The 17,336-nt window shown below is 44.1% G+C and overlaps 1 protein-coding gene across 1 annotated transcript; it reads left to right on the top strand.

Annotated features, from left to right (window-relative positions):
* The first annotated feature begins 1,892 nt into the window (after positions 1-1,892).
* Positions 1,893-11,105, top strand: Lyg2 (lysozyme g2). Its single transcript, XM_052191901.1, has 5 exons — positions 1,893-1,935; positions 7,009-7,143; positions 8,183-8,379; positions 9,488-9,626; positions 10,987-11,105. Exons 1-5 carry the CDS (start codon positions 1,893-1,895, stop codon positions 11,103-11,105), a joined length of 633 nt encoding a protein of 210 aa, XP_052047861.1.
* Positions 11,106-17,336: the final 6,231 nt, after the last annotated feature.

Here is a 17,336-nt window from a genome sequence, read left to right as displayed (position 1 = left end):
CATTGCCGTTCTGGATGCACCTGCTTTGCAGTACAGCACACAGGGTAGAAGTGTCCTGAGATACAGAGACCCGTTCCCTGGGGCGGCTCCTCCCAGGCTCTGTCGTTTTCCTAGGAAGCTGGAATGTCACTTAGCTCAGTGCCTTTGTCTTCCAGCCTCTGGTGGACAGAAGAATTGTATGTGGTCTTAAAAACATCTCTGATGTATGGAGGGATCCAAGCTAGACTTCTCCCTCCATTCTGGGAAATGTGCTTTGCCTAGTATAAGAATGTTCTTTCATTTCCTGTGTAAGTGTCTCTTATAAGTGTGTGTGTGGGGAGGGTCAGATACTGACTAGGTGAAGATATATTTATCCCCAGCAAAATCCATTTTTTCCTACTTTTTTTTTTTAGAAAGTTTTGGGAATGACAGAGATCAAGAGAGGGCTCAGTCAGTAACGTGCTGAGCGTGTGAACAAGAATACCTGTATTCAGATTCTCAGCAGGGATATAAGATGCTGGGCACAGAGGCATGCATGTGTGCTCCTAGTGTTTGGGAGGCAGAGTCTACAAGAGTACCCCTGGCCAGCTAGTCTTGCCTAATTAGTGAACTTCAGGTTCAGTGGGAGACCCCGTCTCAGAAAATAATGTCGAAGGTGAAAATGGAGGATACCAATATTGACCCGTGGCCTCTACACACACACACACACACACACACACACACACATGTGTACACACATGGGAAATAATGAGGGCATGGAACACTCAGATTGCTGTTCCCGCCTTTGTGTTTCTCCTCTACGACAGACAGATACCCTGTTAGAGGTGAACCTGGAGCCAGGAGGCAAACTCATCTGTCACAGTTGAGAGACACCTGGCATAAGATTGGACAGCGACATCTTTGCATGGGAATCCTATGATACCGGAATGTGGAAATCAGCATTTTGGGTGAGTTATCTATTCAGAAAGCCAGTATTTCCTGCATGTTTCTCCTTCCTAGGCTAATTATCAGCATCTTATACTCAAATTCAGAAGACGTGTGCCTAATAGCATTTTAGGTAGCCAGAAACGATCCACCAAATAGATGCCTCCAGTGCAGCCCAAGGGGTTTGTTAGATTCATTAATTCATTGCAGTCAATAAACACTTTGAAGTCCTTTTATTAAAGGAGCCACCTAAATCCAAAGTACTACTGTAATCAGGTCTAATGAGGTCAATGTTTTAAAGAGAGGCCCTTTAAATCATATATAAAGCTCCTCTACCAATCATCGGCACAGGACAAAAGCAGACGGGGCAGGTGAGTGTAGGCTCTGGTGTTTAAAAGCTTCCTTCTCAGTGGCAGAGGCACACTGAGGTCTGCACAGTTGAAGGAAGCCAGAGGCAGGGCGAGCCACTGCCTGATGGAGTCTCCAACTGTCACACCTATGCTATAGGACGTGTTATAAAGGCCATCACTGTGTGAAATCTTAATCTACAGGTTGTCGCCACTAAAGGCATCTTCAAAGACTTCTCTGGGAGACTGCAGGAGAGGTGAGTGGTAGCTTTCCTTGCATCTTGTGGAAACATTGAGCATGCTTCAGAAACAAAACCAGGGGAAGAATCCATCCGGGAAGAGACAGAATACAACAACCCTCTGCTAAGTGTACGTGGGGCAGGGCGATGGGGCAGTGCGATGTGATGGTGGATTGAAATCTACTGGGGGTCATGCTGTCAGAGTGTGCTGAGGGCGGGCATGCTCCAGGCTGCAGGGATGCTCTTCTGGAGCTGGAAAACAGACTTTGAAATAGGAAATGATTCCAAGCTTCTCAATGTATTGTTTAAATGACAGGAACTTCCTGATAAGAAGGCTTCATGCTTTAAAATTAATCTGTTTCTATTTCAAGCCAGAACAGGTCCCAAAGAGTCAGTCACCGCCATGGTGCCCGTGGTGGTGCTCTGGGGACTCATGGCCCTCATTGGTAAGTTGCAATTTTCCCTGATTCTCAGGGTGTCTGCTTTCTAGCAGACCCAGAAGTAATGATGATTACACACAACAAAAGAGTGACTAGCTTGGCTAGTAACCAACTCTTAGTTGTTTTCTTTGCTTTTGGTGTGTGTGTGTGTGTGTGTGTGTGTGGTGTATGTACAAATGTGCACAGATGTGTGTGTGTGTGAGAGAGAGAGAGAGCATGCGCTCACGTGTGCATGTACAAGGGGATGTACACGGGGAGAGGTCAGAATTAATGTCATTCCTCCATCATTTGCTATCTTATTTTTTTTTTTGAGACAAGATCTCTCACTGAAACCTGAGGTTCGGACTTGGCTAGACTGGCTGTCAAGCTAGTTCAGTGAATACTGAATCAAATCACTTCTCTATCTCTGACCAACTGCCTTTTTTTGTTTTGGGGGGAGGTTTTTTGGTTTGGTTTTTTCCAAAGACAGGGTTTCTCTATGTAACCCTGGCTGTACTGGATCTTTCTGTAGACCAGGCTGGCTTCGAATCCATTTATCTGCCTCTTGCGTGCTGGGATTAAGGTGTGTGCCACCACTGCCCAGCCCAACTGCTTGGTCTTCTGCTTGTTAAGCACACAAAGTGGATATTAGCAGGGATTTAAAATAATTAAATACTAACTAGTCTATGTACTTTCTGATTGTGTGCCCATTTGACTTATAAAGAGGGGTATGGAACAGTGTAAGAGCCAAGACACAAGAAGAGAAAATTCTCAATGCCAGGTAGTGGATGAGAGGCATTAAATGCTTTATGTAGAGGGGAAATTCATTAGCGTGGGAATTTAGAAGGAAGAGTTCACATCCATCTAGGAAGGTCAAACCTGAAAGGCTTTGGGGGAGGAAGTGTCTGAAGAGGGAAGGACTGTGGTGAGATGCCAGAGAAGTGTGCCGGGGAACAGTGAGTTGGCCACTGAGGCCAGAACAGAAGATTCCTTCCAATCTTTTAACTATTATTTTACTTTACGTGCATGGTGTTTTGCCTGCGTGTATGTCTGCGCAGCATGTGTGCGCCTGTATAGGGCAGAAGAGGGGATTGGATACTTTAAAACTGCAAGATGGTTGTAAACCACTGTGTGGGAGCTGAGAATTGAACCCTTGTCCTGGTGGTTAATAAAATAGTGAAGGAAGGAGGAGGGGGGAGGGGGAGGGGGAGGAGGAGAGGAGGAAGAGGAGGAGGAGGAGGAGGAGGAGGAGGAGGAGGAGGAGGAGGAGGAGGAGGAGGAGGAGGAGGAGAAAACTAAATGTGGTGGCTCATCTCTGCCCTCAGGAGGCTGATGCAGAAGAATTACCACAAGTTTGATATTAGTCTGGGCTTCTTGGTGAATTCCAGGTTAGCCTGTGTTATGGAGTGATACTTTTTTGTCAAAAAGAAAAGATAGATGATACATAGATAGAAATAAGGAAAGAAAGTGTGGAAACAGTAGCCTAAGAGAATGAAGAGCCTTTGCAAACAGCGCTCGATTGTCATGATGGATTGGAAAGGAAGTACTTCGTAAGTCTCCTAAGTTTGGAGCTGGGAACCCAGGCTAAGAGCAGTGATTTACAGTTACCTGTGGGCAAAAGCAGAGCAATGTGTTGGTAAATTTTTACTCGTTTCTAATTGCCAGTCAGGAGCAGAGTTGTGCAGCCAGTGCATCAGTTATGAGCCACTGTAGTATCTGTGCACACATGAAGATGACCGATTTTTAAAAGACTTGTGTGTCCATGATGTTGACATAAGGAATAGAGGGCCCGTGGTCAAGTGCAGGTCCCATAAAGCAATGGTCCTCAAATATGCGTGACAGTCAGCTGGGGGTGCTACTGTAGGCTCGTTATCGTTGGAGATAACATTTCTGACTCAGTAGAGCTGGTATGAGGAGCCCAGGGGCAAGCATTTTTAATAAGTAGCCCAGGTGTTTTGATGGCTGTGGGCTGTGTCTACACAGGGAACATGGCAAAGGCTGACTCTCTATGGGTGGATAGTGAGCCTGTCAATTTATAGCAATGGAAGGTAAAGGGGGCTGAGGAGTGAAGTGTGAGGATGATTCTTTTTCATACAGGTGAATAAAAAAGGCTCTCTGGCAAAGCGATTTGTGTGTGTGTGTGTGTGTGTGTGTGTGTGTGTGTGCACTGAGTATTGAGCCTTGGTTCATGCTGAACACATACTCTATTCCTGCGATAACCCCCACATGCTTCAATAGTTACTTTTGAAAAAATATTAAGATATATATTTTATAAACAATACATATATATACACATACATGTACACATACATATACATCATATACATATACATATAAATCACATATATGAATCATATATATCATACACAACATATACATCATATACACATACACATATACATGCACATGCACATGCACATGCACATGCACATACACATACACATACACATACAATACACATACACATACATGGTTTTTCAAGACAGGGTTTCTTTGTGTGGCTGATAGTGCTGCCTGTAGTTAAGGTTTTGAATACACTGTAGCCAAAGATGACCTTGAACTTCTGATCCTCCTATTTCTACCTACTGAGTGAATACTTGGGTTGCAGGTGTTGCCACGCCTCCCAGTTTAAGTCTTATTGGTGATAAAACCCAGGGCTTTAGGCAAGTTAGGCAAGCCCTCTACCAACCGAGCTACATTACCAGGTCTAAAACTTCTAGTAAGTTCTACAACCCCATAACCAGCCTCAACAGCTTAAAACCTTGGCCACTTTTTTTCTAGTGCTCCCACTCTTACCTTGCTTTACTCTCTGTGTGTGTCTATGTGTGTGTCTGTGTCTGTGTGTGCACATGTGCATAGATATGTGTATGTGGTGTGTGTAAGTTTGGTTGGAGTCTTTTAGAGCAAATCCAAAACATCAAAACCTTTTGCCTGGGGCTGGAGAGATGGTTCAGTGGTTCAGAGCACTGGTTGTTCTTCAAGAGGTCACAAGTCAGATTCCCAGTATCACACGGTGGCTCACAACTGTCTAACTCCAGTTTCACTGGATCCAATGCCCTCTTCTGGCCTTCTCTGGCAGGAGATGCTGCTCCTGGCTTGCCACACACATTTTTTTTGTCCCAAGCCGGGAACTGGCCATTTTCCTATACCTGGATCGTTTTAGAAGAGAGCGGTAGGTACTCAGAGACCGTGGTTTGGGAGCTGGGAATGCTTCACTTGCTGGCGCTGGTGTTCCCTTCAGATCTTTGAAATGGCAAAGGCTAGAGAATAAATACCTTTTTATAAAAGAAAATTAACTTTATATTCACATAATTATTTTAAATTCACATTTAAGAGTTTTACATTGGCTCTATATCTGTATCTCTACAATGTTACATACAATTTCTGTTTCTAATGGTATATATGCTATTATTTATGAAGAGTATCAAGATAAGCAGCAGCAAGCCTTTGCATAAAATTTATGATTGCTTTATAACACAATATATTCATATATATATACATATATACATATGTGTATACAAGTATATGTATATACATGTATTTGTGAATATGTATGTGTGTGTGTGTGTGTGTGTATCCTATGATGTACTGGATATATTTACATTGACATAAGTTCATCTGAAATAATTTTATCTTATGCATTATTCTTCCAATTTTGTATAGTGTTGGGTTTGTTTGTCTCTTTGTACTTCCTTTTTTCTAGTTAATTTCATTTTTAAACTACAGCAGCATTTGCAGGTCTCCAAAGTAAAAGCTATCTACGACATCTAGAAAAGTCTACTTGCAAATTAATATGAATGATGCTGATCCCCGTCTAGCTTCAAATGAGTGAGACTCAGACTATGATGCATTTATTAGGCTCTGCTATATTACTGGGGACTGCCCTTAGTCTAATTCACTAGTGCTAGACTGGCTACTTCCCCAACCGAACTCCCCAAGTATTTCCTGTTTGAGACTTCCTGGGTTATTTCTGGGGAGGCATTTCGCTCAGGCACCTGCTGCTGGTCCATCATGACTAATGAAGACCTCCTATTCTGTCGTCTTCTCCTGACTCTCCTGTCTGTCTGTCTGCCTGTCTGCTTGTGCCTGTCTGTCTGCCTGTCTGTCTCTATCTCTGTCTTTTTCTCTTTCTCTTCTCCTTCTCCTTGTGGTCTCTACCTATGACCCCCACTCCAGTAACTCAAACTCCACCCCTCCCTATCCTCCTCCCAGTAATTGGCTGTTGTCAGCTTTATTTGACCATTTTTTTAAATTGGGGGGGGGGCAAGGTTTATACGACAAGGGCTGGTATACTGGGGGATTTGCTCATCTTGGGGCATCCAGGTCTTAGGGTACAGACTTTAGCATATGAATACAAGCAGCACCAGACCAACCCCTAACATCTAGTATCTAACCCTGTTCCTTCCCCTAACAATTCTCATTCATCTTTGGTTCCTCTTTGCATTGTTTCTTTGAACATATATATATGATGGGATTGCGCATGAACATACAGTCCTATCTGTGATGTTTTCATTTAGCTATTTCCATGCCCAGAAGCATTTGTATCAGGAGCTGCTTTAGAACCTTCTCTGAGGGCAGGGACCCAGCTCGGTGCTAGAGAACATGTTCCACATGCAGGAGGCCCCTGGTTGGATCCCAGTGCTGGGGAGAAAAGTCCTGTGGCCACTTTCATTCTTACAGGGCTATGCAAAAAAAGCAAACAAACAAAAAAACCCAAAAAAAAACCAAAAACAAACAAACAAACAAACAAAAAAACCAAAACCTGAAACCTATATGTGCCGATTTTCACACACATTACCATGGTGCTCTGGAATAATGCCCAGAAGTTAAAACAAAGTTTACAACCAAATGGGAAATTTCTGATCATTTTTTGCTTTGTCTGGTGAATCCTTGGTAGAAAAAGCTGGTGAGAAGAGTAAGTTATGGTCTTTACTGTTGCATAGCTTTGTGTGTGTGTGTGTGTGTGTGTGTGTGTGTGTGTGTGAGAGAGAGAGAGAGAGAGAGAGAGAGAGAGAGAGAGGGAGGGAGAGAGAGAGAGAGAGAGAGACTGGGTCAAGTAATATTTCCTCACAGGCTTTACATAATCATTCTGCCTTCCAGGCACTGCCAGGGGCTCATACACTCACTCCATAAACCCTCCTGTGCACCCTCGTCTGTACCATGGCTGCTATGGAGACATCATGACCATGGAGACTTTTGGGGCCCCCTGTGACATAAACAATCTGATGAGCTGTGGTAAGTACAAAATGGGGCAGGGTCCTTTCCCCATTCCCCATTGTCATTTGCAGGGTTTTTCTTAGGAGATAATTAGTTTTGAAACAGTGCCAACACTGTAATAACAAGGACAATAACAACCATGAGTCAAAGTTAAAAGTTAAAAAATAAAGGCGGGTGTGGGGGTGTACACCAGAGCCTCAAACCTCTGGAGGCAGGGGGAAGGCTTATATCAGTGGTTCTCAACCTATGGGTCCCAAACCCATTTTGGGGGACAAGGGTCAAATGACCTTTCACAGGGGTTACATATCAGATATTTACATTATGATTGGTAACAGTAGCAAAACTACAGTTATAAAGTAACAACAAAATACTTTTAGGGTTTAGAGGTCGCACAGCATTAGGAAGGTTGAGAACTGCTGGTCTATATTTTAAGTTCTAGTCCAGCCAGGGCTATCCTGTGAGATCCTGTCATAAAATAAATAAATAAATAATAAAATAAAATAAAATAAAATCCTAGCTAATCTAACAAACTACTTTTTTTCTTTTATCTATCGATTCTTTCTAAACCACGCCTTTATATGTTGATTTTGACATAACAAAACAAGCCCTTCAATCAAAAGTTCAGTTCTGGTTCCGCTGTGCTCAGTTCCTGGTGCAGCGTGAGTCTTCTAAGCAAGCAGAGTCTCTCATTCTTGATACCTCTCTCCTTTGCAATCCCATGCCAAGCTATCCTCGTGCAAGGTCACAAATAAGTCCCTGTTCTCAATGCACAGACCACATCCTCCGACCACATCCTCCGGCACAGAACCAGCTGGTCACAAAGCTCGATTAAAACCCTGATTCCTAGCCTCCCCCAGTACAGTTTATTGGCAGGAAGGAGAAGGAGAAACAATCCTAGAGGCTCCAGCAGGCGTGGTGGCCCCAGGCGCTGATGGCCCCTAGGTTTCTGCAGTTGGAATGATTGCCCTGAGCTGTGGGCGTGGTCAGAAGCTGAGGCTACTCTAGTACCGGTCCTCTTCTGCTGCAGAGGAAATCCATTTCGTTTCTGTCAACATAGGGATCCATGGTTCGGAAATGTTTGCCGAGATGGATTTGAAAGCCATAAAGCCTTACCGGATCCTCATCAAAGAAGTGGGGCAGAGACACTGCATTGACCCAGCCCTCATCGCCGCCATCATCTCCAGGGAGAGCCATGGCGGAGCTGTCCTGCAAAATGGCTGGGACCATAAAGGGCAGAGGTTTGGCTTGATGCAGGTAGGGAGCCAGAGACTTTCCACCACCCTAATTTCATCTCTCTGTGGAGAAGCCCAAAGTCCGTTCCAGGACGGAACACTGCAGTGTCTGGGCACACCTTGCTCTGTGACACCTGTGGTGTTCCATCCAAGACAGCCTTTTGGCATTTCTTTAAAATGTTCCCTGTGTGTGGTGACTACAACAAATCAATTATACCTGTATCTATCAAAAACAACATGAACAAAAACAAAATGAACTTCAATTGAAAATATTTTATAGGGGCTGGAGAAATGGCTCAGCCGTTAAGAGCATTGACTGCTCTTCCGAAGGTTCTGAGTTCAAATCCCAGCAACTACATAGTGGCTCATGACCATCCATAATGAGATCTGACGCCCTCTTCTGGAGTATCTGAAGACAGCTACAGTGTATTAATATATAATAAATAAACCTTTTTTTTTTGTAAAAAAAAAAAGGAAAGATTTTTATAAAGGTTATTATTAACTTTTATAAAATAGTAATAATAATCATTGTCTTCTTGGGACTCCTGAAGTAGTAAACTTCATGGGTGTATATCAAAATGCTGTAATTGAGCCCTGCTTTGACCAATTTTGCTCCTCTGGATTAACTGGAGGAGGGAAGCCTAACTATTTAGATACTGGTTTCCAGGCCTTTTCTTTGTTCATTTTGAGGCAGTCAACCTGACACTTTGTATCCCATGCTGGACTGGAGCTTGTGTTGGTCCTCCTGCCTGTAACACTGGGATTGTGTGTATCACCAACCCAGGCTAGAAACAATATTATACTTGAATTACCTGCATAGTTATTTTCATCACAAAAGTTTAGAAATTTGATATTAAGTATTTGTTTTAAAATATTTTTTCCTTCTCTCCTTCCTCCCTCTTCCTCTGCCTGCTTATCAGAAAGCACCTAGTGAGCTTCTCCCAAACGGCTCTTTCTCTGACTTTCTTGTCTTTGAGAGACAAGACATCAGAATGTAGACTTTCCTGGATTAAAGGAAAGATGCTGAAACCTGCCTGGTATTTGAACTTGAACACAATGGTAGAGACCTAGGAACAGCTGAAACGGTGCCATCCTGCCCAGATACTGACATGATTGTTTGGCTTTTCTAGCTTGATAAAAATATGTACCATCCTGTTGGTTCCTGGGACAGCAAGGAACATCTTCTACAGTCTGTTGGGATTCTAACAGAAAGAATTAAGGCAATGAAGAGGAAATTTCCCACGTGGAACGCAACTCAGCACCTGAAAGGTAGGCTCCGTGCATTGTGTTCTATTTAAACAGGCAGCACACAGGAATACCGAAAGTTACTGTGGCCCAGTCCTGCTGCAGCGTCCCCGGTGGGCTGGCTTGGAGGAAGTCCATCTCAGGAAAGCATTGGCATCCTCTGAGCCCTGCACGATTTCACATCCTATACCATCCTGCTAGATCTCGGTCCTTTTGTTTGTTTGTTTGGTTTTGTTTTTGTTTTTTTTGTCGTTTTGGATTTGGTTTTTCCAAGACACGGTTTCTCTGTATAGCCCTGGCTGTCCTGGAACTCACTCTGTAGACCAGGCTGGCCTCGAACTCAGAAATCCGCTTGCCTCTGCCTCCCAGAGTGCTGGGATTACAGATGTGCGCCACCACCATCTGGCAGATCTTGGGCTTCTAACTGTACCTCTGATCAATTCTTAAGCCACTGACGGACAGATACCTTAAAGCATTAATGGAATAGTTTAAAACAGTGTTTTCGTTCTCATAGTTTTTTTCTTCTCCTCTGCCCACACTACTATTTTTTTTTTCAAATTGTTTGAATAAACTTTTACTCTGAGAAATTTCAGAGCTTCCATTATCTTGGAGAAGTCTAAGTGAAAAATCTCTATTTGGCTGAACTCAGAGCCCCTCAAGGTCAGCAGCTCCAGATAGAATTAACTCACTAACCCCACCACCACAGCTTCCTCTTTTTTGTTTGGTTTTTGCTTTTGTTTTGTTTTTGGAGACACTGATGCAGCCCATCATCACAGACAGAAAAATGGAAATTTTCCCCCTTAGTTTCACTCGCTTTTTCTTTCTACCGATCAGTTACTCATTTTGCCTCTTATAGGTCCATGCCTTACATATTTGCATGGATGCTCTCTTTCCATCCCTTCATAGTCTGAAGAGCAAAGAGCTTTCTGTTACTATCTCAAGGTCTTCAAAGGCAGGAGTGAGAACAAATAGCGTCAAACACAACTCCTTTAAATATATCAATAATGGCGGCAGGTGGACTTCTAGGGTAAAATAGTGCATGTGTACATACAAGCCCTCATGAGAAATGAACAGGTTTGGGTACCTTGTACTCACTGAGGAACCTATCTTACATAATAGGTGCTTTAAAAACACGTTAGATGAATGGATGGATGGATGGATGGATAAATGAATGAATGAATGAATGGTTGAAAAAATGCAAAAATGTTACAATCTTGTGTTAGCTCTGCCAGATCTGTGCTATATAAAGAGAAAACAGGAACCTTACTACTCTGGACTATTTGCCTCGAGGGTGGTGAGGTGATGTATTGGGGAGCTCGTGTCTTTTTTTTTTTTTTTCTGACAGCTGAAATTGGAATCTAAACCTATGTGTTTCACATTTCAGGTGGTCTGACTGCTTTTAAGTCAGGGATGGAAACTATTGTCACTCCTGCAGACATAGAAGGTGACTTAGTGGATGACGTCCTTGCCCGGGCCAAATTCTATAAGCGACATGGCTTCTAGGTAGAGCGAGTTACATCGGTGAGGTACTCAGCTGGTCCCTCTTTCAAGGTTTAATACTAACCCGTTGCATTCAATAGGAGCAAAGGAAAGGTTGAAATTAAGAAAGAAAGTTCTTCAAATTTTTCAGTCAAAGTAGCTAAAGAAAGGAAGGAAAGAAGGAAGGAAGAGAGGTGAGGATGCACAACTGTTTAGTTGCTTGAGTTCTTGTGCATGTGCCTAGCATGTGCAAGGCCCCAGCTTCACGTATGGTTCCTAGGAAGCCTACACAGGCATACATATGGTGGTCAGTATGAATGTCATAGTACTTGGCATGTGCACGGTCTAGCTGGGCTTCATTTTAGCCCATGATTTTAATGACCACCTATACTCGGCCAGAATTACTAATCAGAAGTGAGCCTTTGTCCCTTTTGCAGTATCTACCCCAATTGCTAGGACTCTGCTCATGAGCTCCAGAAGCCAGATCCACCATGGGGCAATAGATGAAACAGAGACAGTTCTCTGGGACACGGGTGCTGGTTGCAGCTTTTGGTTGTCTAGTCAGGAGTGGACATGATAACCTGATGGGGTAAGGAGGCTTTCAGCATCCGTGCCAAGTGACTCCTGGTTTGCTTTTGTTTTTGTTTGATATATGTGGTGGATATTTTCTACCTGTTACTTCTCTGAGAAGGAGCCAAAACTTTACTATCCTTCCTTTAGCCACTTTGGAAAGAGCCAGGAAAACTGTTCTCTGCCCAGTGATGGCTCAACCCAGCTTGAGGAAATGGCCAGATCAGAACTAGGAATCCTGGATTTGGAGACAAGGTCTTGCTCTATATCTCAAGATGTCCTCAAACTCATAGAAATCCTCCTGCCTCAGCTTCCCAAATTCTGGTATTACAAGTATGGGCCCCATGACTGTTGTGTAATCTACTCAAGATGTGACAAGGCCCCAGCTTTATCAGCTATTACATATTTTTCTCATCCCTGCATGTGTGCAGACCGAGATGTTCTTCAGATGGCCATGCTGCTCAGGGGTAATTTCTTTTGTGTTTTTCCCTGAAAGCATTAATTTCATCCAACACCAGCCCCTTTAATGTTACTTTGGCAAAGATAGCTGATGTGTAAGACCAGGTCTCTCCAAGCAGGAAACAGTTCACTGGCTTACTCCCTGAATCTGTTTCCTCAGGGTTCTTGTTCTGACTGGCACACAGAGCTGTTCTATAGGAGGCCACATAGTAAAGTTGTCTTAGTTTGGCTCCCTCTGAACTAGGCTTGTGACAAGAATGTGCATGCAAGTGGTTATGGGGGACACAGAAAATACTGTCATAAAGTGGTTCGGTGACATCATATGAGAGAACAGCAAAGCATGTGTCACCAAGTCACCACCCTAGTTGGCAATGGGACTCAACCTCGCAGGAAAGCCACCAGCATCTGCGCAGAGCATTTACCACAAATCTACCTACGCGGGTGCAGGACTGGAGTCTGCACAGCACCTCTGAGAGCCACTGGTTGAGATGCTCACCTGTAGCAAGAGGGTGTCGTTTCTTGCTGGTCTGATGCATTAAACAAGCACAGATGTGGAACCCTGGTCTAAATCTCCAAGAATGAGGAGCTGAGACACAGACAGGAAGATCAGGTGAGAATTCTGAGAGGTTCTGGGGCATGGGAGGCACTGCCAGCATCCACTTTAGGAGACAGGAGGCAGTGCTCCAGAGCTTCCTGTCTCTATCTCCCACTTGAACAACATGTTACATATAATCTTGAAATACACAAGCCTATTGTGCCTCCGTTCCTGTGCCAGGCTTCTGCAGAACTTGTTAGAATGGCCAACTGAACCCAATAGAACCATCTCCATCCACCTTCCAACAGTAGCTCAACAGCCAGCTCCCAGGAATGCATTGAGAACAACGCCTAAGATGTTAACCCAAATGTCCATTAACTTGTCTTGTGTCTTCAGCCACCTCAGTTTCTTTATATTTATTGCCTATGTTCCTCTCAGAGATGACTACACATCAGGTCTTTCATTGTAAACTTGACTTCTCACTCTTAAAATTTCCTCCGAACTGGGGTGAAGAGAACTGTTAATAGCTTGGATCTGGAGTGCTCCTGCCTTCGAAGTCCCCATGTTCAACCCGTGTGGTCCCAGCTTGGCATCAATGGAGATGGAACCTTTAAGAGATGGGGCTTACTGTGGACACATCCTGGATGTCAAGCCCCAGCCCCTCCCTCTTGCTCCCTGTTCATTTCCAGCTCACGAGGTCAGCAGCTCTGCCCCCTCGCACATTCCCTACCAGGACATGTTGCTTTGATAAAGCTTTGTGTTTTCTTTTATGTACCAGCTGAATAAATGCTTTAAAACAAACTAAACCAAAACATCTCCCCGTGCAGCCCAGGTTGGCCTGAGACTCCTAAGTCTTTTCCCTCAATCACCCCGTGCTAGGGTTACAGGTGTGCATGAGCATACCTGTCATGTGAAAGCCATGCGCATTTGTATTTCTTTGTAATCACTGCCCCGGTATAATTACCATTACTGACTAATTTATTCCATACTAGAAAACTAGCAAACGGAATATGAAGAATTAGTGCCTAAGACTGCCAGGGACCAGCCCCGGCTTAGGCCAGGGCTTTGAGTTGGTGAATGTAAGAGCGGCTAGGGAAGATTCAGATGGGGGACACCATCTTTTTGTTTCATGAGAGACGGGGCAGAGAGGAAGCACATCTCAGTATGACTTGACCTAGCCTAAAAATCCTGGGTCTCCCACAGGATTTATACATACAGTCATTTCTTCAGAAAGTTTATTCATTGATTAGACAGCTTTTCTAGATACATTTTCTTCTAAAGTCTTACTTGATTACACAAGAGTATTGAAAGGGGACAAAGCAGGCAAACAGCAATTTTATGAGAACTATAACATTACGACAAAATCGATTTTCTTTAAACTGAGTATCTTCTTCCTTAAGATTGGTGTCAGAAAGCCTTGTGGCTACAGAAATACTAGGTGGGATGACACTTTGAACTTGATTCTGTTTCAGTTTGGCACAAAATTAATAGATCAAAAGTTATTTCCTTCTACCTGCTGTATCAAGCTTGAAATTCTACAAAGGTTCAATCTCTTTGACCTCTGTTTAGATCTTCCTTTCCTTCCTCTATATTTCTTTTATATTTGACATAAGACCACTGTCCTTTGATTCTTAAAATAATGTGCCGTCCCTTGCTTAAGCAGAGGAGGTTTGGTTTTTGTCTATAATATCAGAAAAAGTCTGGTCCGACAAGTCTGTTCAGGAAGGCTGGCAGTTCACTGAGCCCAAATACTTTCCTCTGTGTCACTGTCATGAACTAGGGTACTTGGCACCCTCTTCTGGCCTTTTTACACACCTGCACTAATGTGCAAACACCCCCACCCCACCCCCACACAAATGCACATTACTAAAAATGAATGTTTCTTTAAAAAAGATTGTACTTATTTATTTTATGTATATGAGTGCACTGTAGCTTTATTCAGACACATCAGAAGAGGGTGTTGAATCTCATTACAGATGGTTGTGAGCCACCAAGTAGTTGGTGGGAATTGAATTCAGGACCTCTGGAAGAGCAGTCAGTGCTCTTAACCACTGAGCCATCTCTCCAGCTCCAAAATAAATGTTTCTTAAAAATACGATCTTTATAATATGTAGAGATTTAAGACATTGTGGGTTAAAGTAGACACTTACAAGAGGCTATGGGGAGCAAATAGACACATATACATGCATTTGCACGCCTGTAATCCCAGCACTTGGGAGGCAGAGGCAGGCGGATTTCTGAATTCAAGACCAGCCTGGTCTACAGAGTGAGTTCCAGGACAGCCAGGGCTACACAGAGAAACCCTGTCTCGAAAAAAACAAATCCAAAAAAACCAAAAATAAATAAATAAACAAATAAGTAAGTAAATAAATCTTTAAAAGAATGTGAGATTCCTTTCTGTTGGTGCCACTCCGCAGGCACGATCCTTTCATTTTCCTTGAGACAGGGTCTCTCATGGGCTCATGGTCATGAGTAAGCTAGGCCATGCGCTGGCCTTCCTCTACCTCCTCAATACTGGGATTAATGAGGGAGTGCTGGCATGGTTAGCTTTTAAAAACATGGTTGCTGGGGAGCAATCTAAGTCCCAGGGTGCCTTCGTTAGGGCTTTACTGCTGTGAAGAGACACCATGACCAAGGCAATTCTTATAAAGACAAACATTTAATTGGGGCTGGCTCACAGTTACCATTTTCACCATGCTGTGGGGCATGGCAGTGTCCAGGCAGGCATGGTGCAGGAGGAGCTGAGAGTTCTACACTCCAAGGGCAGCACCAGGAGACTGTCCTTTGCAGGCAGCCAGGAGGGGGCTCTCTTCCACACTGGGTGGAGCCTGAGCATAGGAGGAGACTTCAAAGACCAGCCCCACAGCAGTACACTCCCACCAGGCCACACCTATTATTAGTGCCACTTTCCATGGGCTGAGCGTGTTCAAACCACCGCACAGGGCACTACACTATATGGGCTGAGCGTGTTCAAACCACCGCACAGGGCACTACACTACATGGGCTGAGCGTGTTCAGACCACCGCACAGGGCACTACACTACATGGGCTGAGCGTGTTCAGACCACCACACAGGGCAACCGCTTTACTGAGCTTTCTCTTTCACCCCACACTTCCTTCTTTAGATAGCAAGCTCAACTACTGATATCTCGGATCCTTACACATCCAAACACTGCATTTTAGAGCTTAAAACAGAATGGCCCGCTGAGTAACTTGCTAAAGCGCCCTACACACCCTTGCTCCAGCAGGAAACATTTACACAGAAGTGAATATTTTATCTATGCAGACTGCAATAATAAAGTTCTGGTTAATTTAGACCTATAATTCCAAAACGGAACTTCTGTAATTTAGGGATGAGAAGAACCTGCGTTCGCGGTGGTCAAGCCACGCCCTGCGCCTCAGGCTCTGGCTGCGCCGGCGAGCTCCGGAATTCTTCGCCAGCTGTATTCACTCAAAGAACCTGCTACAGCTCAAGGTTTGCTCCCCAAATACTGTTTGCAGAAAACTGATCTCCAGTGTAGTGGGATGGTTATGAGGTTGGCTTAGTGGAAGGTGACTGACCTTGGAACTGTCACCATCCCATCAGGGCTTAATGCCACCTTCGAGAGAAGGTTGTCACAAAGTATGTCTCCTCCCGTTTCCACTAGTTTCTACTCTTTTGCTGGTTCAACCTTTAGCTAAAAAATGACACCACTTCCCTCTCCAACCCCTCCCGTGTCTCCCCTCTTGAACCGATGGCCTTTCTCTTGTTGCACAGACATTATACACAGGGAAATAAAAGCATAAATGTTTATGTACAGTCTGTTTGGTGTGCTTTGTTTATGATTTATGATTTTTAGGGCTGAGCACTCTGTATTGGGTAACCAACAAGGGGATCCCATTTGGGGGAGAATTACTCTCTACCTCTGCAGCCGTTAGTACTGCAGTTCTGAAGGAGTGGGACACCGGCCCTGCCCATGGGATTTTCTCCGTGTTAGCCTGTTTACTGGTGTTATTGCTCAGGTATTGTTTAGACAGCCATATAATGTGGAGGTATTGTGGGTGTAACTTCCCTAGCACTTCTGAGACCAAATCTCACAGCAGTCTTCTTGTCTTCCAGTTCTTACTATCTTTCTGCCCCCATACCCAAGCGGTTCTGTGACCCTCATGAGCAGGAGCTGTACTGCAGGTGTACTGCCTGTGACCCTGAGCAGTTGTACTGTGGGTGTGTTACCTGTGACATCATGAGCAGGAGTTGTACTGTGGGTGTTTTGCCTGGTGCTGATCACCTCACTGGAGGGAACCATGCCTAGAAATCTAACCAACTACTGATGCTAGTGAGGTCATGGAACACAGAGAACCTTCTGCGACCACACTACTAGAGCTCTGTAACTTCTAACTGCATTCCCACACGTATCCCTACCACCGTGAAGTGTAGCTCTCACTCGACATCAAAGATGCCTTTCTTTGCAGCAGAGAAACCATTATAGGAGACAAGAACTGGTCTCTTGGTTATTGTTTGAGAAAGGAGCTCACTTCATAGTCTTGGCCTTGAACTCATAAGGTATCCACTTGGTTCTTGCTTCCTATTTTGCCTGTGACCTCTTTCACCACTGACATAAAAACTGTGTGACCCTGAGCAGTTGTACTGTGGGTGTGTTACCTGTGACCCTGAGTAGTTGTACTGTGGGTGTGTTACACATGACAGGAGAT

Source organism: Apodemus sylvaticus, chromosome 9 (genome assembly GCF_947179515.1).
Source record: "Apodemus sylvaticus chromosome 9, mApoSyl1.1, whole genome shotgun sequence".
Taxonomy (NCBI): Eukaryota; Metazoa; Chordata; class Mammalia; order Rodentia; family Muridae; genus Apodemus; species Apodemus sylvaticus.
The sequence above is the reverse complement of the archived record's forward strand: the minus strand, read 5'-3'. Positions and strand labels throughout refer to the sequence as shown.

Coding starts and splice junctions, on each gene's coding strand:
- Lyg2 (XM_052191901.1), top strand. CDS start 1,893: ATGGTGCCCGTGGTGGTGCTCTGGGGACTCATGGCCCTCATTG. Junction 7,144..8,182: donor AAACAATCTGATGAGCTGTG/GTAAGTACAAAA, acceptor CTGTCAACATAG/GGATCCATGGTTCGGAAATG. Junction 9,627..10,986: donor CGCAACTCAGCACCTGAAAG/GTAGGCTCCGTG, acceptor TTCACATTTCAG/GTGGTCTGACTGCTTTTAAG.